At 47.1% G+C, this 22,362-nt stretch overlaps 1 protein-coding gene and 1 pseudogene across 1 annotated transcript in view; both read left to right on the forward strand.

Moving 5' to 3' along the window:
- Positions 1-5,260, forward strand: part of LOC112072129 (transmembrane protein 183A) — an 8,449-nt gene extending 3,189 nt beyond the window's left edge. The window contains exons 2-8 of the mRNA XM_024139551.2: positions 749-838; positions 942-1,112; positions 1,392-1,551; positions 1,779-1,959; positions 3,469-3,549; positions 3,687-3,845; positions 4,492-5,260. Coding sequence (XP_023995319.1) covers positions 749-838; positions 942-1,112; positions 1,392-1,551; positions 1,779-1,959; positions 3,469-3,549; positions 3,687-3,845; positions 4,492-4,674 — 1,025 coding nt within the window. The 3' untranslated portion in view covers positions 4,675-5,260. The remainder of the gene's footprint in view (positions 1-748; positions 839-941; positions 1,113-1,391; positions 1,552-1,778; positions 1,960-3,468; positions 3,550-3,686; positions 3,846-4,491) is intronic.
- Positions 5,261-13,565: 8,305 nt separating this feature from the next.
- LOC112072130 (transcription factor EB-like) overlaps positions 13,566-22,362 on the forward strand; it is a 71,102-nt pseudogene continuing 62,305 nt past the window's right edge.

Below are 22,362 nucleotides of genomic sequence, written 5' to 3' on the forward strand. Positions count from 1 at the left end.
GTGCTTCCGCATGGCGGGCGTTGGAGTTGACGTCCTAGTCCTGTGCTCCGCTGGCCGCGGCGGTGAAGCTCGCTAGTCTCCTGCTCCCCGCTGGGGGCGTTGAGTCTAGTCCTGCTCCCCGCTGGGGGCGTTGAGTCTAGTCCTGCTCCCCGCTGGGGGCGTTGAGTCTAGTCCTGCTCCCCACTGGGGGCGTTGAGTCTAGTCCTGCTCCCCACTGGGGGCGTTGAGTCTAGTCCTGCTCCCCGCTGGGGGCGTTGAGTCTAGTCCTGCTCCCCACTGGGCGTTGAGTCTACTCAGACGTAGTTCATAGAAGGGCTTACAGGGTGCAACATGTAGAATTTTTAGGTCCGGCATAGATCACATTTTACATCGGACATAGTTACGACCAACTGGTGCAAGCGGCCGCACTACTAAGGGGAATCTCAGTAGTGTAGCTAGACTTGTTCTCCTCCTTGTCCTTCTTCCTCTGCTGTGTCCTGAAAAAGGTGCAAGGCTTTGTTCCAGCCGGTTCGAGGGCATGAAATCTGTGATGCGTTGTGGGTAAAGTAGTTAATTATGATGTAAGGTGATTTGTTGATCAGTCAGTAGGCAGTCGCCTACAATGTTGAACAAGCCCAAAGCCAAAAGTGTCTGACAATGATTTCACCTAACCAGTGTTTTCAGGTCAGTGCAGACAAAGGAAAAGACCCATGCCACCCTTTGCTATTGTGAGAGATTGGTAAACTGCATCTTCTCCCCTCTCTTGCAGTGACAGTTGCTGATTTCGCCAATGCCGACCCAGCCGTAGTAAAGTCAGGGAGGGTAAAAAAGGCAGTTGCCAATGCAATTGAAAAAGAAGGTAAGAGCGTCATTCAAAATGTTTCCATTTGTTCTACAGACATTGTGTTTAATCGATAAGCCACCTTATTGTGCTTACTAACTTCACACTGTTTGTCCTGCAGTGAAGATGTTGTGTGGGCTAGAGGGGTCGCAGGGTTCCGTACAGGAGGTGTTCTCGTCAGCGTCCACCCTCACCGGAGACACCCTGGAGAGTAGCGACGACCTCGACCTCGGGGAGGATGGAGAGAACGAGGCCAAACAGGCCCGCAAGAAGAAAAACAAGAGGAGGAAAGGTACACTTCACCTCCGTCTCTAGTCATGCGTTGGAAGAGAGTTGAGGACTGTGTTTCATTCCAGAGGGTTGCTCCCGTTCCCCTGTACTCGTTCATGCTCCTTCACAGATATTATACAGTGCAACTGGGTAGGTAATTGCAATAGGCTGTAAACTAGGCCATCTTTTCTTTCACCTATCCAGTCGTCTCAGATCTGTAAGGGGAAGTGAACAAAGACAGATGTGTGTGAACAACCTTCCTGACTATAACAGCCCGTTGTTTGATTGTCTGTTTTCCCAGAGTGCAGTGAGTGCAGTGATGGGGAGGACTACACAGTGGATATCTGGCTGGTGCTGGCTTCCTATATCCGTCCAGAGGATGTGTGTACATTTGCTCTGATCTGCAGAAACGCCTGGACCGTCACCTGCACTGCTGCCTTCTGGACCAGACTATACAGGAGGTAGGGATAGACCCTCTCATTCCCACAACCTATTTTCTAGGTGGCCTCCCACGGCTCTTGATATGACTTGAATCCTGGGAAGTCAGATTCACATTGCCCTTGAAAATTGGCACCTGAGCGAGTTGTACCCTTCTTATTTACATATGCTGTTTCCCCGCCTCTCTCTATGCTCTCACTTTCACCTCCCTTTCTCTTTCTCCATCATTCTTTCTTTCTCCCCCCCATAGACACTACAGTCTGGATACTCACCTGCCGTTCCGTCTGCAGCCAGACTCCATAGCCAGGAAGCGTTGTCTACGGGCTCGCGTGATTCGCTCCCTCTTCCACCTGTATGAGCCATTCAGCTCACGTGTCTCCCTGAACCCTGCCCTCCCAGAGTCCACGCCCACCACGCTACTCAACTCCAAGGTAAAGAACCAAGATGGCGCCAAGCAGGGAAACAGGCTAGTGGTTTCCAAAGAACTATTTGGTTTGTGGAGTTTGAAGTTCTCGCCTTCTTATTTGTATCCTGAGAGGGTCTGGGTACCTGATCTGTGCTGTAACTCACTAATCCTGCTCCATCAAATCCTGCCATTAATGTCCACTTGAACTTGTGCATCAAATCCAATGTTATTGGTCAGACACGTGTTTAGCAGATGTTTTGCCTGTCTAGCAAAATGTTGTGTTTCTAGTTCCAACAGTGCAGTAATATCTAACAAGAATATCTAACAATTTCACAACAATACACACACATCTAAATAAAGAAATGGAGTTAAGAATATATAAATATTTGAACGAGCAATGCCAGAGTGGCATAGGCTAAGATACTTTTTATTGATTTATTTATTATTTCACCTTTATTTAACCAGGTAGGTAAGTTGAGAACACATTCTCATTTAGAATTGCGACCTGGCCAAGATAAAGTAGATCGGGCAGGGAGATACAGTATATACATATGAGATGAGTAATGCAAAATATGTAAACATTATATTAAGTGGCTAGTGATCCATTTCTAAAAGTGGCCATTGATTTCTAGTCTATGTCTATAGGCAGCAGCCTCTACTGTGTTAGTGATGGCTGTTTAACAGTCTGATGGCCTTGAGATAGAAGCTGTTTTTCAGTCTCTCAGTCCCTGCTTTGATGCACCTGTACTGACCTCGCCTTCTGGATGATAGCGGGGTGAACAGGCAGTGGCTCGGGTGGTTGTTGTCCTTGATGATCTTTTTGGTCTTCCTGTAACATCGGGTGCTGTAGGTGTCCTGGAGGGCAGGTAGTTTGCCCCCGGTGATGCGTTGTGCAGACCTCACTACCCTCTGGAGAGCCTTACGGTTGTGGGCGGAGCAGTTGCCGTACCAGGCAGTGATACAGCCCGATAGGATGCTCTCAATTGTGCATCTGTAAATGTTTTAGGTGCCAAGACAAATTTCTTTAGCCTCCTGAGGTTGAAGAGGCGCTGTTGCACCTTCACCACACTACACTGTCTGTGTGGGTGGACCATTTCAGATTGTGAGTGATGTGTACGCTGAGGAACTTGAAGCTTTCCACCTTCTCCACTGCAGTCCCATCGATGTGGATGGGGGGGGGGGTGCTCCCTCTGCTGTTTCCTGAAGTCCACGATCCGCTCCTTTGTTTTGTTGAGGGAAAGGTTATTTTCCTGGCACCACTCCTCCGCCAGGGCCTTCACCTCCCTGTGTGCTGTCTCGTCGTTGTTGGTTATCAAGTTTACTACTGTTGTGTCGTCTGCAAACTTGATGATTGAGTTGGAGGCGTGCATGGCCGCGCAGTCATGGGTGAACAGGGAGTACAGGAGGGGGCTGAGCACACACCCTTCTGGGACCCCAATGTTGAGGATCAGTGAAGTGGAGGTGTTGTTTCCTACCTTCACCACCTGGGGGCGCCCCATGCTAAGTAAAGTTTTACCCGATTTCTCCTCTGCAGTGTCTGCTGTTCTGGGTCAATAAGGTTGTGGGTACTCGACCTGATCCTATGTGGGAGTTCAACTTCAAGTTTGTGAAGCCGGTATGTATTCATGCCGAACTGTCTGAAGGACACTAGTGAAGCATGTTTACTTTACAATTAAAATGTTTGATTTCAAATTCAATCAGGGGTATGGTAGTTTCTATATGTTTCTATATGTTTCTGTCTCCCTCCACTAGGCGGTGAGGTGTAAGGGTGGTAATGCCACCCGGGGTCTGCTGTTGCCCCGTCAGTATGAGGATGTCAATGCTAACCCAGACTCAGACTGCTACTTGCTGCAGGTCACCACCCTGAACTTCATCTTTACCTCCGTCGTCATGGGGATGACCCTCGCCCTGGTCAGTACACCACTCTCCCTGGCTTTCACACTGAATTGACTCTGTCTCCATCCATGAAGTTGCATTGTTAAAGGCCCAGTGTAGTCAAATCAGTTTTTCCTGTGTTTTGTGTCATATTGTACAACAGCTGATGAAAGGAAGACTTTAAAAGGGGGAACAAATGTGGTCAGTGTCATTTCCTGATTGTTGTTGGTTGAAAATACAATTGACACCTTCTAATCAGCAAGTTTTACATGGGTAGAGTTTTGGCTTGGCTGGTGACATCACCAGACGGTATAAGTTAATAAACCAACAAAGAGTTTCAGTCCTCTGCCAATAGTGGCTAGTTGTCAGGTTACAGATCCCTTCCTTTAGGCCCCTCACTCAAATTGTTGCTTGAGAAATCGTTTTTTGCAATAAAGTGATTTGTTTCTTTTTTGCGATTTCTTTGAAAAGCGACTACAGTTAGATACTCAATGGTTACCTAGAAATGATTTAATATTGAGATAAAAGAACAGCTACTTTGGGCCTTTTTAAAATCCCATTAAAATCCCATTATAGTTAGAACCATTATGTGGTTGTAACTCGTAGAGTGGGCCTGTTTTTAGGATAGGCAAACCTGTGTCTCCGGTCTGTCTAACCCACTCTCTCTCTGTTCCCTTCCCAGTTCAACATCAACGTGAGCACGGACATGCGTCACCACCGAGTGCGCCTGGTATTCCAGGACTCTCCCCCCCAGCGGGGGAGGAGGGGGGAGCAGGGGGGGACACAGGTGGTGCTGGATCCTGTACACAGCGTGAGACTCATGGACTGGTGGCATCCGCAGTACCCTTCCTCCCCCTATATCTAAAACCCATGTCTCATCACGTGTAGAACCCTCTTACTATCCCACACACACATTACACCCCTTTACTCCTAAAACCCTGACTGTACCGTCTGCCCGGACACCTAGAACACCCAGTATCCCCTTACACCAGAACCCATCCACATTACCCTGCCTCCCTGTACAGCCAGAACCTTGCTTCAGCTCAACCTCCTACAGCCCCAGACACAAAACACCTACCTCCTCAGTACCCTGGCTCTCCAGAGACAACCCCTCAATACCTTCCAATCCCCTCACTTTGTCTACCCTCAGACCACCCTACAAGTTTATGTTGAACAGATGCAGAGACAATGTCATTGCTTTTAATATTTCCTCCTTTCTGTAACTGCTAAATCTTAGTTTAAGGCCATTTTTAAACGGGAGACTTTTGATTTTACATTTTGGTTTGACTTTAATTCTAGGGTCCAAAATTATGATTTTCTGCTTGTGTAATTGTATTTTATTTGATACCTGTAATCATTGGTACTTTGTAAACCCCTACACCTCCTCATGAAGGCTATAATGGGAGCAGCATTTTATTTCCTGCTTATGTCTGTTAGAATGTTTCTGATTTGGGTTTATGAACACAAGGCCAGTCTTGTGTTCTATAATGATCAGTAGAAGCATGCCAATCTTGCTTAATTTGTAACGAGGGCGGTATTTGAAGAATCAACGTGTAATACCCACAGGAGACCGGATGGCAGCTCTGTTCTACTGTTCACTCATCGTCCAATCAAAATGACCTTTAGAACATTAATGTTTGATTTTAGTGTGAATATAGAAGTTTGTTATCGTATGTAGTAGAAAGCAAAGCTTTTTGTTGATGATCAGACCTGAAATTGCTTCATTGTAAATTAATGTATAGCTGGTTGACCTTGTTAGGGACGTATGTATGTTTGGCTGTGAGAGCCAACCATCATTTCAGCCCCCATGTAAAGCCTGTGGATGCTGTCTGATTGTTTGGTCAACCTCCTGTACTGAAATACAACTGGAAAGAACCCCCTCCATTTTGTAAGATTTTGTTTTTACAGATTTAATAAGACAATAGACATCAACTTAACATTTCCACCGACATAGATCCACCAAACTAGACGTGGCATTTGCAAAGACTAAATAGAACCCCCTACATGCTGTGCTGTATTTATCAGTACAAATTAGGTTTCCTACTTCAAATGTGAATGTGGATATACAGCTTGAGGGGTAAACAAATGAGTAAATGAATACAGTACTTAGTCCTATGTGTTTCCTTGACAATAGTGCCCTCTAGTGGTCAACTAAGAACATGGAAAGTGTCAACTTTGAAGCACAATGAGAAGGTTGCTTGTACATTGATTTGATAGATTTTTGGGTAAAACAATTTAAACATAAAAGTACAAAGAAATTCCAGAGGATCACACAGGTAGTGTAGTGGTTAGAGCGTTGGGCCAGTAACCAGCAGGTAGCCTAGTGGTTAGAGCGTTGGGCCAGTAACCAGCAGGTAGCCTAGTGGTTAGAGCGTTGGGCCAGTAACCAGCAGGTAACCTAGTGGTTAGAGCGTTGGGCCAGTAACCAGCAGGTAGCCTAGTGGTTAGAGCGTTGGGGCCAAGTTAACAGCGAGGTGAGCTACGTGGTAGAGGCGTGTGGGCCAGTAACCAGCAGGTAGCCTGAGTGGTTAGAGCGTTGGCCAGTAACCAGCAGGTAGCCTAGTGGTTAGAGCGTTGGGCCAGTAACCAGCAGGTAGCGCTAGTGGTTAGAGCGGTTGGGCAGTACCAGCAGGTAGCTCTAGTGGTTAGAGCGTTGGGCCAGTAACCAGCAGGTAGCCTAGTGGGGTTAGAGCGTTGGGCCAGTAACCAGCAGCAGGGTAGCCTAGTGGTTAGAGCGTTGGCGCAGTAACCAGCAGGTAGCCTAGTGGTTAGAGCGTTGGGCCAGTAACCAGCAGGTGCAGCTAGTGGTTAGAGCGTTGGGCCAGTAACCAGCAGGTAGCTAGTGGTTAGACGCGTTGGCCAGTAACCAGCAGGTGCCTAGTGGTTAGAGGCGTTGGGCCAGTAACCAGCAGGTAGCCTAGTGGTTAGAGGCGTTGGCCAGTACCCAGCCAGGTAGCCTAGTGTTTAGAGCGTTGGGCTCAGACCAGCAGTGTAGGTTAGTGTTGGTGTCATTAGTACCAGCGAGGTAGCCTAGTGGTTAGAGCGTTGGGCCAGTAACCAGCAGGTAGCCTAGTGGTTAGAACGTTGGCCAGTAACCAGCAGGTAGCCTACTGGTTATAGCGTTGGGCCAGTAACCAGCAGGTAGCCTAGTGGTTAGAGGCGTTGGGCCAGTAACCAGCAGGTAGCCTAGTGGTTAGAGCGTTGGGCCAGTAACAGCAGGTAGCTAGTGTTTAGGCGTTGGCCAGTAACCAGCAGGTAGCCTAGTGGTTAACGTTGGGCCAGTAACCAGCAGGTGCCTAGTGGTTAGCTGTTGGGCCAGTAACCAGCAGGTAGGTTAGTGTTGGTTCATTAACCAGCAGGTCTAGTGTGTTAGAGCGTTGGGCCAGTAACCGCAGGTAGCTAGTGGTTAGAACGTTGGGCCAGTACCAGCAGGTAGCCTGTGGTTGGAGCGTTGGGCCAGTAACCAGCCAGTGTACCTAGCTGGTTAGCGAGTTGGGCCAGTAACAGCAGGTAGCAGGGTTAAGCGTTGGGCCAGTAACGCAGCAGGTAGCCCTATTGTAAGAGCGTTGGCCCAGTAACCGCACAGGTAGCCTAGTGGTTAGAGCGTTGGGCCAGTAACCAGCAGGTACTATTGAGAGCGTTGGCGAGTAACCTCAGCAGGTAGCCTAGTTGGTTAGAGCGTTGGGCCAGTAACCAGCAGGTAGCCTAGTGGTTAGAGCGTTGGCCAGTAACCAGCAGGTCAGCGCTAAGTGGTGTAGAGCGTTGGCCTAGTAACGCACGCAGGTTAGCCTGAGTGGTTATGAGCGTTGGCCAGTCAGCAGCAGGGCCTAGCCTAGTGGTTAGAGCGTTGGGCAGTAACAGCAGGTAGCCTAGTGGGTTAAGAAGTTGGGCCAGTAACCCAGTCATGTGGCCTAAGTGGGTGTTAGCTGTGTGGGTCCAGTAGCACAGGTTAGAGTGGTTAGGTTGGCCATGTAACCCAACCGCAGGTAGCCTAGCGTGAGTTTAGAGCGTTGGGCCAGTACCAGCAGCGGGTAGACGGACAGCAGGTAGCCTAGTGGTTAGACGGGGGCCAGTAACCAGAGGTAGCCTAGTGGTAGACGTTGGGCCAGTAACCAGCAGGTAGCCTAGTGGTTAGAGCGTTGGGCCATATACCAGCAGGTAGCCTAGTGGTTAGAAGCGTTGGGCCAGTAACCAGCAGGTACGAGCTGGTTAGAGCGTTGGGGCCAGGTAACCAGCCAGGGTAGCTATGGTTAGGCGGTTGGGCCAGTAACCAGCAGGTAGCCTAGTGGTTAGAGCGTTGGGCCAGTAACCAGCAGGTAGCCTAGTGGTTAGAGCGTTGGGCGTAACCAGCAGGTAGCCTAGTGGTTAAGCGTTGGGCCAGTAACCAGCAGGTAGCCTATGGTTAGAGCGTCTGGCGCCGTAACCAGCAGGTAGCCTAGTGTTAGAGCGTTGGGCCAGTAACCGCAGCAGTAGCCTAGTGGTTAGAGCGTTGGGCCAGTAACCAGCAGGTAGCCTGGTGGTTAAGGCGTTGGGCCAGTAACCACAGAGCCTAGTGGTTAGAGCGTTGGGCCAGTAACCAGCCAGTAGCCTAGTGGTTAGAGCGTTGGGCCAGTAACCAGCAGGTAGCCTAGTGGTTGAACGTTCGGGCCAGTAACCAGCAGGTAGCCTAGTGGTTAGAGGTTCGGGCCAGTAACAGAGGTAGGGTAGTGGTTAGAGGCATTGATAACCAGCAGGTAGCCTAGTGGTTAGAGCGTTGGGCCAGTAACACCAGGTAGCCTGTGGTTAGAGTGTGGGCCAGTACCAGCAGGTAGCCTAGTGGTTAGAGCGTTGGGCCAGTAACCAGCAGGTAGCCTAGTGGTTAGAGCGTTGGGCCAGTAACCAGCAGGTAGCCGAGTGGTTAGTAGCGTTGGCCAGTAACAGCAGGTAGCCTAGTGGTTAGAGCGTTGGGCCAGTAACCAGCAGGTAGCCTAGTGGTTAGAATAGGCGTTGGGCCAGTAACCAGCAGGTAGCCTAGTGGTTAGACGTTGGGCCCAGTACCAGCAGGTACCTAGTGGTTAGAGCGTTGGCAGTAACCAGCAGGTAGCCTAGGTGGTTAGAGCGTTGGCCAGTACCAGCAGGTAGCCTAGTGGTTAGACGTTGGGCCAGTAAACCAGCAGGTAGCCTACGTGGTTAGAATGCTTGCGCCAGTACACCAGCAGGTAGCCTAGTGTTAGAGCGTGATGGGCCAGTAACCAGCAGGTAGCCAGTAGTGGTTAGAAGCGTTGGGCCAGTAACCAGCATGGTAGCCTAGTGGTAGTGTTGGGCCAGTAACCAGCAGGTAGGTTAGTGTTCGGTGTTTCATAGTACCGCGCAGTAGCCAGTGGTTAGAGCGTTGGGCCAGTAACCAGCAGGTAGCCTAGTGGTTAGAGCGTTGGGCCAGTACCAGGCAGTGTAGCCTAGTGGTTAGCAAGCGTTTGGGCCAGTAACCAGCAGGTAGCCTATGTGGTTAGGTTGGGCAGTAACAGCGGTAAGTTACGGTTGGTGTCATTAACAGCAGGTAGCCTAGTGGTTAGAGCGTTGGCCAGTAACCAGCAGGTAGCCTAGTGGTTAGACGTTGGCCAGTAAGCCAGCAGGTAGCCTAGTGGTTAGAGCGTTGGGCCAGTAACCAGCAGGTAGCCTAGTGGTTAGAGCGTTGGGCCAGTAACCAGCAGTGTAGCCTAGTGGTTAGAGCGTTGGCCGAGTAACCAGCAGGTAGCCTAGTGGTTAGAGCGTTGGGCCAGTAACCAGCGGTAGCCTGGTGGTTAGAGCGTTGGGCCAGTAACCAGCAGGTAGCCTAGTGGTTAGAGCGTTGGGCCAAGTAACCAGCAGGTAGCGCTGTGCGTTAGGGCGTTGGGCAGCAGTAAACTAGCAGCGCAGGTAGCCTAGTGGTTAGAACGTTGGGGCCAGTAACAGCAGGTAGCCTAGTGGTTAGAGTTGGGCCAGTAACCAGCAGGATGAGGTACGTGGGTTCTAACCAGCAGTAGCTAGTGTTGAGAGCGTTGGGCCAGTAACCAGCAGGTAGCCTAGTGGTTAGACGGTTGGGCAGTAACCAGCAGGTAGCCTAGTGGTTAGAGCGTTGGGCCAGTAACCAGCAGGTAGCCTAGTGGTTAGAGCGTTGGGCCAGTAACCAGCAGGTAGCCTAGTGGTTAGAGCGTTGGCCTCAAGTCCAGCAGTGAGCCTGGTGGTTAGAGCGTTGGCCAGTAACAGCAGGTAGCCTGGTGGTTAGATGCGTTGGGCCAGTAACCACGCATGTAGCCTGTGTGTTTAGAGCGTTGGGCCAGTAACCAGCAGGTAGCCTAGTGGTTAGAGCGTTGGGCCAGTAACCAGCAGGTAGCCTAGTGGTCTAGAGCGTTGGGCCAGTAACCAGCAGGGAGCCTAGTGGTTAGGCGTTGGGCCAGGTACGCAGCAGGTAGCCTAGTGGTTAGAGCGTTGGGCCAGTAACAGCAGCGTAGCCTCGGGTGGTTAGAGCGTTGGGCAGTAACCAGCAGGTAGCCGTAGTGGTTTGAGCGGGTGGGCCAGTAACCAGCAGGTAGCCTAGGTGGTTAGAGCGTTGGGCCATGAACGCAGCAAGGTACCATGGTTAGAGCGTTGGGCAGTAACCAGCAGGTAGCCTAGTGGTTAGAGTTGGCGCCAGTAACCAGCAGGTAGCCTAGTGGTTAGACGTTGGGCAGTAACCAGTGAGCTAGGCCTAGTGGTTGGTTCATACCAGCAGGTACCTGGTTGAGCGTTGGCCAGTAACCAGCAGGTAGCCTATTGGTTAGAGCGTTGGGCAGTAACACAGCAGTAGCCTAGTGGTTAGAGCGTTGGGCCAGTAACCAGCAGGTAGCCTAGTGGTTAGAGCGTTGGGCCAGTAACCAGCAGGTAGCCTAGGTGGTTAGAAGCGTTGGGCCAGTAACCAGCAGGTAGCCTAGTGGTTAGAGGCCGTAGTGGCCAGTAACAGCAGGTAGCCTAGTGGTTAGAGCGTTGGGCCCAGTAACCAGCAGGTAGACCTATAGTGGTTAACACGTTGGGCCAGTAACGCAGCAGGTAGCCTAGGTGGTTAGAGTTGGCCAGTAACCAGCAGGTAGCCGTTAGTGTTGCGTTGGGCCAGTAACCAGCAGGTGAGCCTAGTGGTTAGAGCGTTGGGCCCAGTAACCAGCAGGTAGCCTAGTGGCTAGCCGACGTTGGGCCATAACCACGCAGGTAGCCTAGGTTTAGACGCCCTATAGGTTGGCCAGTACAGCGTCCGCAGGTAGCCTACGTGGTCTACAGAGGTCTGGGTCCAGTCAACCAGCAGGTAGCCTAGTGGTTAGAGCGTTGGGCCAGTAGAACCAGCAGGTAGCCTAGTGCGTTAGAACGTTGGGCCAGTACCAGCAGTAGCCTAGTGGTTAGATGTGGGCCAGTAACCAGCAGGTAGGGTTAGGTGTTGGTTATTAACCAGCAGGTAGCCTAGTGGTTGAGACGTTGGGCCAGTAACCAGCAGGTAGCCTAGTGTTAGAACGTTGGGCATAACCAGCAGTAGCTGGGTAGAGGTGGCAGCAGCAGGTAGCCTAGGGTTAGAGCGTTGGGCCAGTAACCAGCAGGTAGACCTAAGTGGTTAGAGCGTGGGTCCAGTACCAGACCGGTAGCCTAGGTGGTAGAGCGTTGGCCAGTAACCAGCAGGTAGCCTGGTGGTTAGAGTGTTGGGCCAGTACCAGCAGTAGCCTAGGGGTAGAGCGTTGGGCCGTAACTGAAAGGTTGCTGGGTTGAATCCCCGAGCTGACAAGGTAATCTCTGTCCGTCTGTCCCTGAACAAGACCCACTGTCCCGGTAGGCCGTCATTGTAAATAAGAATTAGTTCTTAGACTTGCTATTTAAATAAGGTAACAAAAACGTTGCAATATTGATATTCAGAAAATGACACCTGATCAAATCAATTCATACGGGATCCACAAAGGCGGTTGGGCGAGACCCCTAGGGAGGGTTCCTCAACTGGTGGTCCATTTTCATTTACCCCCTAGGGCAGGGTTCCTCAACTGGTGTCCATTCATTTGGACCCCCCCCCCCCCTAGGGTTCCTCAACTGGTGGTAATTTCATTTGGACCCCCTAGGCAGAGTTCCTAACCGGTGGTCATTTTCATTTGGACCCCCTAGGGCGAGTTCCTCAACTGGTGGTCCATTTTCATTTGCCCCCCCCCCCCCCCCCAGGGTTCCTCAACTGGTGGTCATTTTCATTTGGGCCCCCTAGGGCAGGGTTCCTCAAATGGTGGTCCATTTTCATTTGGACCCCCAAGTTTTCTGAGGGGATGATTTTATTTTACAGACTTAAAAACACCAGAAAATCAGCTGCAAGGGATTTTAATTTAGGAAATATTTTCAAAGTATGCCCACGCGTAATAGAGATATACACTGTACCAGTCTATTAGCTACCCCTCCTCCCATTCACAAAAATGGTTTGCGCCTACAGACAATGTCACTGGCTGTGGCTTGCTCTATATTATATATATGTAGGCAGTCATCAAGGCATTAAGTTACTGTTCGATTGAATGTTACAATGGGTTAAATAAGTGACCTAAGCAAATTTGAGCGTGGTTATAGTCGTCGGGCAGGCGTGTCGGTTCTGTAACTCAAACGGCCAGCCTCCTGGGCTTTTCACGCATGACAGTGTCTCGAAGTTTTCCCCAGAATGTTGTGACAAACAAAATGAAGTCAGTGTCAGTCCTGGGGGTGAAAACAGCTTGTTGATGAGAGAAGGAGAATGGCAAGAATTGTGCAAGCTAACAGGTGGGCTGCAAATAACGGCTCAGTACAACAGTGGTGTGCAGAACGCACAACTCATTGGTTCTTGTCACAGATGGGCTACTGCAGCAGATGCCCACACCGGGTTCCACTCATATCAGCTAAAACCAAGAAGAAGCAACTCCAGTGGGCATGCAATCACCAACACTGGACAACTGAGGAGTGGAAAAACTTTGCCTGGTCCGACGAATCCCAGTTCCTGTTGCGTCATGCTGATGCCAGAGTCAGGACTTGGCATAAGCAGCATGAGTCCATGGCCCCATCCTGCCTGCAGTTCAGGGAGACGGCGATGGTGTAATGGTGTGGGGAATGTTTTCCTGGCACACGTTAGGTCCCTTGATACCAATTAATTGAGCAACGTTTGTGGAATCCATAACCCAAAAAAATCGGGCTGTTCTGGAGGCAAAGGGGGTGGGGTCTACATAATAAACTGGCCAGTGAGTAAGTGATCGAATACAATTGTAAACAAGGTTTGAAATGATTGTTTTAGTTAAATAATATATCTCTTTGGGCATATTGTGGTCAAGTTGCAGTCTAGAAATGATTTGTAATTATGTTCAGGCCATCGCTCTAGAAAAAGATCATCCTGCAGCTGAATTTGGTTGATAATCCGCCCTAAAGCCTAGGCTACCTGATTCAGGATGATATTGGCTTGGCGACCTCGCTGAAACAGATCCATTCAGGTTCAATACCATGCTATAATTGCAACACACATGCACGCATTAGTGAGAGGGAAGGCAAGGAAGGTGTGCACTATTGTAGGCCTATGCTCCATTAGAAAAATTGTCAGGCAGTCAGGAATGAGTGACCATTAAAGCCAATCCTGGGGCAACCATGAGCTGCGTGCACTGACAGTCAACGGGCATAACGTCACTCTCCCGAAAATACCCGTCCAACAGAACTACATCCCCCAGAATTCCCATCACGCTCTGCCATTGGTGGCCGGAGTTGTCACAAGTGCATACAGGTGACCAGGGACGCTCCGAACTCCGCTGACAACATCACAGCCAGCGGGACGAAAACAATCAGCAGCTGGAGAGCCACCGGAGAGTAGCAGCCATTCTACTGAAATTAGAACGCACAAAGACGCTTCTTTTATTTATTTGTATTTTTTTGCGTAGTATGTGTGTGAGGGTCCCAGCCTTTCCGCGGACAGTATCGGAGCGCACTGGTGGAAGAGCCACCTAGTTTCCAGAACCTGACTCTAACTTCGTATCGTCTGACCTTCATAGCGGGTAAGTGATATTCCACCGCTGAACTTCTGCTGCGCAAATCCACCACAAATGGGTCAACTCTGGAAAAGTCCCTGGGTTGCATGTATTGTGCGCCATAGTTCAACAGAACTTTGGAAATAGATTTAATGGTCATCTTGAAAGAATGAACGTTAATTAGCTCGAGCGTTCACTGACACTGCTAGATAAAAAGGCATGTGTTTTTTATAAAAAAGGGCTTATAGTTTTAGTGCATTGAAAACACATTTTATATAACATTGTTAGCCTAATAAACAGTAGGCTACGCAACTACATGTATTTGTTGATTTACGTTGGTTGTCTAGTCAGCTTCTTATTGTAAAGTTATTGGTATTTTTCTTTAAACATTGACAGCTACGAACATGGTAAGATCAATGTTTATGCTATGTTTAGTGGATTTTAGTGCACTTTCTCCTGAACTGTCAAATTCAATATCTTACCCAGATGCCTTTGCCATTTATGACCAACCTCTGGTTTCCGTGCAGCGCAGAGAAGGGCATATCATTGAAGACACTCTATCCAGAGCTATGCTGCTGCTGTGTACAAGCCGTGTTTGTGATACTAATACATGTAACGAGAACTGCTGGAAAGCTGCGCGCGGGGCACCAGACAGAGCCGAGCGATGGCCTCTCCTTCGCGGTCTACCGCGCGATCTTTCCGCTTAGTTACATACAGATGTGTTTGTTGTATGTGTGTGTGCATGTAGGCCATCATGTAGTAGGTTATGTTTGTGTTTGTATATAGCAGGAGGGTTATTTCTACCTCGGTTTTGTTGCGCAATGTGAATACTTCTCACTGGGCTGTGTGATGTTTGCTGTAACTCGAACAACCTACGTCACGGCCAAAGCCCTGTGAAGTGATGTCACATTCTGGGTGGTGGTCTTACAATACTTGACTGCTGCACCCAATGTCATCTGTTGGGTTTTACCTGTTGAATATTTAGGCAAGATATCCAGTGCTTTACCAGTTCTCTCTCTCGTTGAAGCACTCTCTCTTCCCATTGAGGGAAAAATAAGGAGCAGAAAAAAAGAGGGGATGAGGAGAGAGAGAGAGTGAGAGTGCTCCAACGAGAGAGAGAGTGCTCCAACGCTCACCTCGCTGTAGTCCATACTAGGCCTATTTGCAATAAATGTAATCCCATGAATATGACTAATAGCTCATTGTAATAACACACAATGAGACCCAGGGGTCCATTGCCTGACCCATCACTGGTCCATTTGATCATGCAGGCCATTTAGGACAATAGTGTTGAAGGGTCATTTGGTCAGGCCAAGTCAACTGGCCTATTGTCCATCTCACTATTATCTGACTATACGCCACTGTTATGTTTTAGAGGGAATCTCCCATTCTCACCCTGACTCAACAACTTTCACTATTAGGCCATTTCTCAGAAATGTCTTTATCAGTGTGACCTCAAAGCAACCTACTGACAAGGATTCATGTTCATATGCTCAATATCAGCAGGAGACAAGTCAAGTTTCAAGCAGAAACTGTGGATAAAATTCTATCTGAGCCATTTTTGGAAGTAGTGGCAGACAGTTAAACTGGTATAACTAGTTAGTACGTTTCTGTAATTATATATCACATGTGTATTTCTACAGGTCATCAGCAGCACCACAGTGTAATATGGTGAACATGCAGTAGACTAGCCCCAGACTCTGTAAATTAGGAAATCACTATTTGAGGAATGTGGATAGATGGACCTTTGTTTGGACACGGAGGGATGCCTCTTATAAGCCCTGTCTGTCTGCAACACTCCCAGCATCCCCTCTGTTCTTCCATACAGGATGACTAACCTAACTTGTGTCCCATTATGGGCCGGGTTCGATGCCCGATGAGATGTAAATATACTATAAGTTGAACACAATGTGCAGGTGAATGAGGCTGAGGTGAGATCAGATAGATACTGAAGACAGGGAGCCTCTTCTCCACTCTGTGACCACGGTTCAAGATAAACAACAAGTCACAGATCATTGACAGGTACCTACAGTAGTGGCAGAGCACGCTCCACTCTCTGCTGCGTTAGTTCACACACACACACACACACACACACACACGCACACACACACACGCGATGCTAACAGGTTCAGCTGGGGTCAGAGGACATATGGGAGGTAAGGAACGAAGGCCTAGGGCGGCCATGTTTGTTTTGATGCGTCTGATGACTCCAGATCAGATACACACTGACAGGACAAGACAGGCCTTGGAGAGAAGGTTACTCTGACACAACACAACACACCACAATACCACACACACACACACACACAACCACACACACACACACACCCACACACACAGACGGGGAATCCAAGTGTGTATCAAGTTGCTATTGGTACAATCATGCAAGGTATAGGCCTACAGTAGACTCAGACTGAGTTGTATCTTTCCATTGCATGTGTTTGTTTAATATCGGCCTCAATTTCCATTCTCTGGCGAGACACAAACCCCGCTTCTGTTGTGTGTCCTCAGTGCTGTGCATGATGTTTGTGCTGTAGCTCATGAATTCAAAATGTATATTGGCCAATGACAATATGAGAGACAGTATTGCTAGCCCTTTCTTTGTAATATTTTAATGAAGATATTGAATGACTGTCTGTATCTGAGATCGCACATCTTTAATTGATTTAGTGTAGACACCATTGACTAAATCCAGTACACAGCCATTGACCTGCGCACAGAGACCTTGTGTGTTGTGTGTTGTGGGTTTGGTGTGTGTGTGTGGTTTGGTGCCAGTTGGGCCTTTTTCTGGGTTAATGTGCAACCTGATCTGGACGCCTCTCTCTCCTCTCTCTCCAAGACAGCTGATTGAGTTTACTGGTGGGGGGGGGGGGGGGGGGGGGGGGTTGGGGGGTGACAGGTAGAGGCTGTTGAAATCAAACTGATCAGCTTGGCTTTCAAAACAAAATGCACACAAACTACTCTTGGAACATTTCAGTCTGCAGAAACTCACCGTAGGTCATATTGGGGACATTGTTTCTATTTCCTCAGAAAGGTGTGTGTCAGCTGTGAGACAGAACCTGATGGGCTTGTTCCAGTGCTCATGTTATGTCTGTATCCTGTTTGCTGTGTGTGTGTGTGTGAGCTGTATTTTGGACTAGTATATTGGACTAGTGTCCACATGGAAGTGGTGGTGACAGGGTTCATTTACTACAGGTAACACAGGCACCCAGAGATGGGGTCAGTGGTGCCTGTGATCAGATGAGAAAGAGCAGCAGGTGTGTGTGTGTAAACACAGCCCCATCTCTTTCCCCATTCCATGTGGCACCGAGGACCCAGAGCCCTAAAGAGCAGGAGCAAAAGGTCTCCCATTAAGCCCGGCCCTGGTTCCTAGAAATCTGCTTATTGTAACACTTCCGTGCGGAGCTGTCTAATGGGTGTTTACTAGAATGCATTCATGGCTGAGGCCTCAGTAGCACACACAAGGTCTGTCATATTGACTGATATCACTTACATTAGGCAGGTTTCCATTGACCCAGGTTTATGCGACAAAATCCTTGCGAAATGTGTAATGGAAACGGCAGATATAGGATACATTTGAAAATAAATCTACATTTTTTTATCTGTTCGACAGGGGTGGATTTTTCTTTAGTCAAACTTTATTGCGACCAAATGATGATGGAAACAGTGTTTTTGAATACATTATGATTAGAGAATAATTTTGAAGGTATGCAGGGTAAGTCATCGCGTAGCTATAAAACCTAAATATTTAGGCTTACTTTTTGCTAAATACATTTTTTCTGCAATCAAAAAAGGTCCAACTGGCACTAACATTCTCATGTGCCAACATATCAGCACGATCCATGCCACGGTGAAACCTGCACTCCCGTAGAGTTTAAATAATTGGATGGGGAAACTTGCATCCAGCCGACCAGAAAAGCAAGACAAAGAAATGCAGGCATTCTTGAAGGTCAGGACAAGGATTGGCACATGAGAATGATTTGAATATGGCAAATATTAGTCCATTTTTGCTTTCTCTCCATGCTGTCCTTTGGTGGCTACCTGAGACATGAAACAGATAGGTGGGATGGCATTATTAACGTATAATTTGCCTAAATTGATCATGTAAACACGTCAACTACTTAATTATTCTTCGACACTCTAGGTTTTTATGAATGATGATATTTATTTTGGTCTACCGTCATTACGTTCAGTTGTTTTTATCATCACAAGATGCACCATAGCAGGTAATTGTCACATCTATTTTCTATGCAAACGTTCTAAATGTCGACAAAAAAATCACTGGACAAGTTAATGGAAACATTGCTACTATGTAATAACTATGTAATAACTACAACATACTAGCTACTATGTAATAACTATGTAATAACTACTACATACTAGCTACTATGTAATAACTATGTAATAACTACTACATACTAGCTACTATGTAATAACTATGTAACAACTACTACATACTAGCTACTATGTAATAACTATGTAAMAACTACTACATACTAGCTACTATGTAATAACTATGTAACAACTACTACATACTAGCTACTATGGGAAATAATGATGTTGACCTTCAATGATTTGCAACTGAAGTCACGTACAGTGCATTCAGAAAGTATTCAGACCCCTTAACTTTTTCCACATTTTGTTACGTTACAGCCTTATTCCAAAATGGATGAAATAGTTTCCCCCCCTCATCAATCTACAGACAATACCCCATAATGACAAGCAAAAACAGGTTTTCTGAAATTGTTGCAAATTTATTCAAATAAAAATTTTGAAATATCACATTTACATAAGTTTTCAGACCCTTTACTCAGTACTTTGTTGAAGCACCTTTGGCAGCAATTACAGCCTCAAGTCTTCTTGGGTATGACACTACAAGCTTGGCACACCTGCATTTGTGGAGTTTCTCCCATTCTTCTCTGCAGATCCTCTCAAGGTCTGTCAGGTTGGATGGGGAACATCGCTGCACAGCTATTTTCAGGTCTCTCCAGGGATGTTCGATCAGGTTCAAGCCTGGGCTCTGGCTGGGCCACTCAAGGACATTCAGAGACTTGTCCTAAAGCCACTCCTGCGTTGTCTTGGCTGTGTGCTTAGGGTCATTGTCCTGTTGGAAAGTGAATCTTTACTGCAGTCTGAGGTCCTGAGCACTCTGGAGCAGGTTTTCATCAAGGATCTCTCTGTACTTTGATCCGTTCATCTTTCCCTCGATCCTGACTAGTCTCCCAGTCCCTGCTGCTGAAAAACATCAGCATGATGCTGCCACCACCATGCTTCACCATAGGGATGGTGCCAGGTTTCCTCCAGATGTGACGATTGGCATTCAGGCCAAAGAGTTCAATCTTCATTTCATCAGACCAGAGAATCTTGTTTCTCATGGTCTGAGAGTCTTTAGGTGCCTTTTGGCAAACTCCAAGTGGGCTGTCGTGTGCCTTTTACTGAGGAGTGGCTTCTGTCTGGCCACTCTACCATAAAGGCCTGATAGGTGGAGTGCTGCAGAGATGGTTGTCCTTCTGGATGGTTCTCCCATCTCCACAGAGGAACTCTGGAGCTCTGTCAGAGTGATCATTGGGTCACCTCCCTGACCAAGGCCCTTCTCCCCTGATTGCTCAGTTTGGCTGGACTGCCAGCTCTATGAAGAGTCTTGGAGGTTCCAAACTTCTTCTATTTAAGAATGATGTAGGCCACTGTATTCTTGGGGACCTTCAATGCTACAGAAATGTTTTGGTACCCTTCCCCAGATCTGTGCCTCGACACAATCCTGTCTCGGAGCCCTATGGACAATTCCTTCGACCTTATGGCTTGGTTTTTGCTCTGACGTCCACTGTAAACTGTGGGACTTTATATAGACAGGTGTTTGCCTTTCCAAGTCATGTCCAATCAATTTACTTTACCACAGGCGGACTCCAAGTTGTAGAAACATCTCAAATAAGATATTTCTGTTTTTAATTTTTAATATATTTGCAAACATTTCTTAAAACCAGTTTTCGTTTTGTCATTATGGGGTATTGTGTGTAGATTGATCATCATTTGTTTTATTTAATCCATTTTAGAATAATGTATCAAAATGTGGATAAAGTCAAGGGGTCTGAATTCTTTCCAAATGCACTGTAGGGTGGCAAATCTAACAATTGTGGGAAAATTGATTTCCACTTGCTCCCTAACATGTACTGGCATATTCTGCCAATCACTACTGTGTTCTCCTCTTCCTTTTTGTTTTAAAAACCAAAACACCAGGGACAGACAGACACCTGACCAGGGTGATGTGATGAGATTGGGGGGTGGGGGGTTTTGAAACATGCGCTGAATGTGTGACACTACTTCCTCTTCTTAGCCCCACCCTCAGGGTCCCACTTCCTCTTTCTGGGTCTGAGATTTTGTGGTCTGTGTATCACCTCTTTGCTTGGTAGTAGTCATTTCTGGAGCCTGCTGGAGTTTTTCCTGACCACATGACCATAAAACATTTTGGGCCCACATTATAGGCTACAACGAAGGCTAAGAGTTCTTCCTGGCCAGCTCATATGGTCACTAGAAACTCCTGACCCTGTAAACTTTTCATAGCTAGTGCTACCAAACGTTTCCATATAATATAGCCTACACCATCACAATAAAGACATGATTTATTTTAGACAAGTCCAAAGAAACATGATTTGAAGAAAATTTTATTTCAGAAGAACAGAATAGCATCCTCTGAGTTGTCCTTGTGTTAGGTCCTGATCTGGCTATATGACTGTGGGCTACACTAGTTCATTTAGCGGATGAGATTTGCTTAGCATTATTTTATAGTTTGAAGAATACAATTGAACATAGCTCAATAAAATAAAGTATATTTTCTCCAAATGATTTGAGGGAATGCGCACATGCGTCTATTATGTGTTGAGCGGTTAACAAAGACACAGGTTCTCCTATATGCTTCATTTAGAGTTATTTATGCAACTTTAGTTGTGATACAAATGTTGGGCTATATGTTTTGATTTTTAATACATTATAAGGCTGCATGATGAGACTCCAAAGATGATTTGAAAAAAGTAGCATGAAAAGCATGAGCTCTACTTTTTTTTTTTTGGCGTAGGCTGTACACACTACATCAGTCTATCATTCACAATTTGACAAGCACTTGATAATGCCTCAAATTTCCCGGCTGCATCCCCTTTTTGTGGCCGTAATGCCCCCTAAAAAAATCCATGCCTTTTGCAGCCTTTCTACCCTTGGGCTGAATATAATCATTATAATTCCCTTCTCCCTGCTGCGTGCCAAAGCACCTCTCACTCAAATGGCTCTCAGTCACGTGATCGGGTCTTTCTCACAGGCTACAAGTAAAGACGGATACATCGGGGATACAACTGCCTGCGTCCTTATCCAATTCTGAGGTGTAAATTGAAGATATTGGAAGAACTGTCCACATCTACTTTTCATCAGCCAACAAGATGAGTAGGCCTAACAAACAGCAAAGTACAAGCCTGTGTCAATCAACTATCTCCCATAGTACAAGTTGACCTATTCTATTCAGTGCGAGAAATAAATATTCCAAACAGTTGTGGGATGCGATAGATCCCAAATGAACACAACAACTAGCATAAACTGTTTTAAGCAATGAACCTGACGCTACAAATGAGAACATTTAGCTTAAAATGTTGATCAACTATTAGGCTATTTCTTCACATTATAAGTGCAGCAATGCGCACACGGCAGGAGGCTATAAGCATGAATGTTCCATTAGCAGGAAAACACCGTTCTCAAAAGTGACCACAAATGTGATTAGGCATGTAATGCTGTTATTATAAAGGTGTATTTTTATGGTGAAATGATCTCCCCACACTTGAAACTCACGCACTACATATGCATGCCAGTTAGGCTCTACACCAGTTGTAAAGTGGATTAGTGTGCTTCATTTTAACAAATGATCTGGCCACTAGTTGTGATACCGACCTAATCTAAACATATAGGCCTATGGGCAAGGCTACATGAAGAGTGTGACTATGATTTGAAAAAGTTGCAAAAAAAGCATGGGCATCATTCACAAGTAATAATACATCATTCACAAGCGATAATACATCATTCACAAGCGATAATACATCATTCACAAGCGATAATACATAATTCACAAGCGATAATACATCATTCACAAGCGATAATACATCATTCACAAGCGATAATACATCATTCACAAGCGATAATACATCATTCACAAGCGATAATAATATTCAATAGGATAAATAATTCAATGCCAGGGCAGTGATTGGGGACACTGCCCTGTGTAGGTTGTCGTCTTTCGGATGGGACGTTAACGGGTGTCCTGACTCTTGAGGTCATTAAAGATCCCATGTGTAACGGCAGCCTTCCTCCTCTTCGTCTGAATGCCCACCACGCTCACGTCCTGACCAACACTAAAACAAGCAAAACACACAAGAATATGGTCGAACGTGACACCATGGACTTATCGTAAGAGTAGGGGTGTAACCCCGGTGTCCTGGCTAAATTTCTAATTGGCCTCAATGCATCAGTCCCTAATATCCAGTTTACAATTGGCTCATCAATTCCTCCTTCCTGTACTATTCCCAGGTCGTTTTGCT

The sequence above is a fragment of the Salvelinus sp. IW2-2015 genome, unplaced genomic scaffold, assembly GCF_002910315.2.
Source record: "Salvelinus sp. IW2-2015 unplaced genomic scaffold, ASM291031v2 Un_scaffold1829, whole genome shotgun sequence".
Taxonomy (NCBI): domain Eukaryota; kingdom Metazoa; phylum Chordata; class Actinopteri; order Salmoniformes; family Salmonidae; genus Salvelinus; species Salvelinus sp. IW2-2015.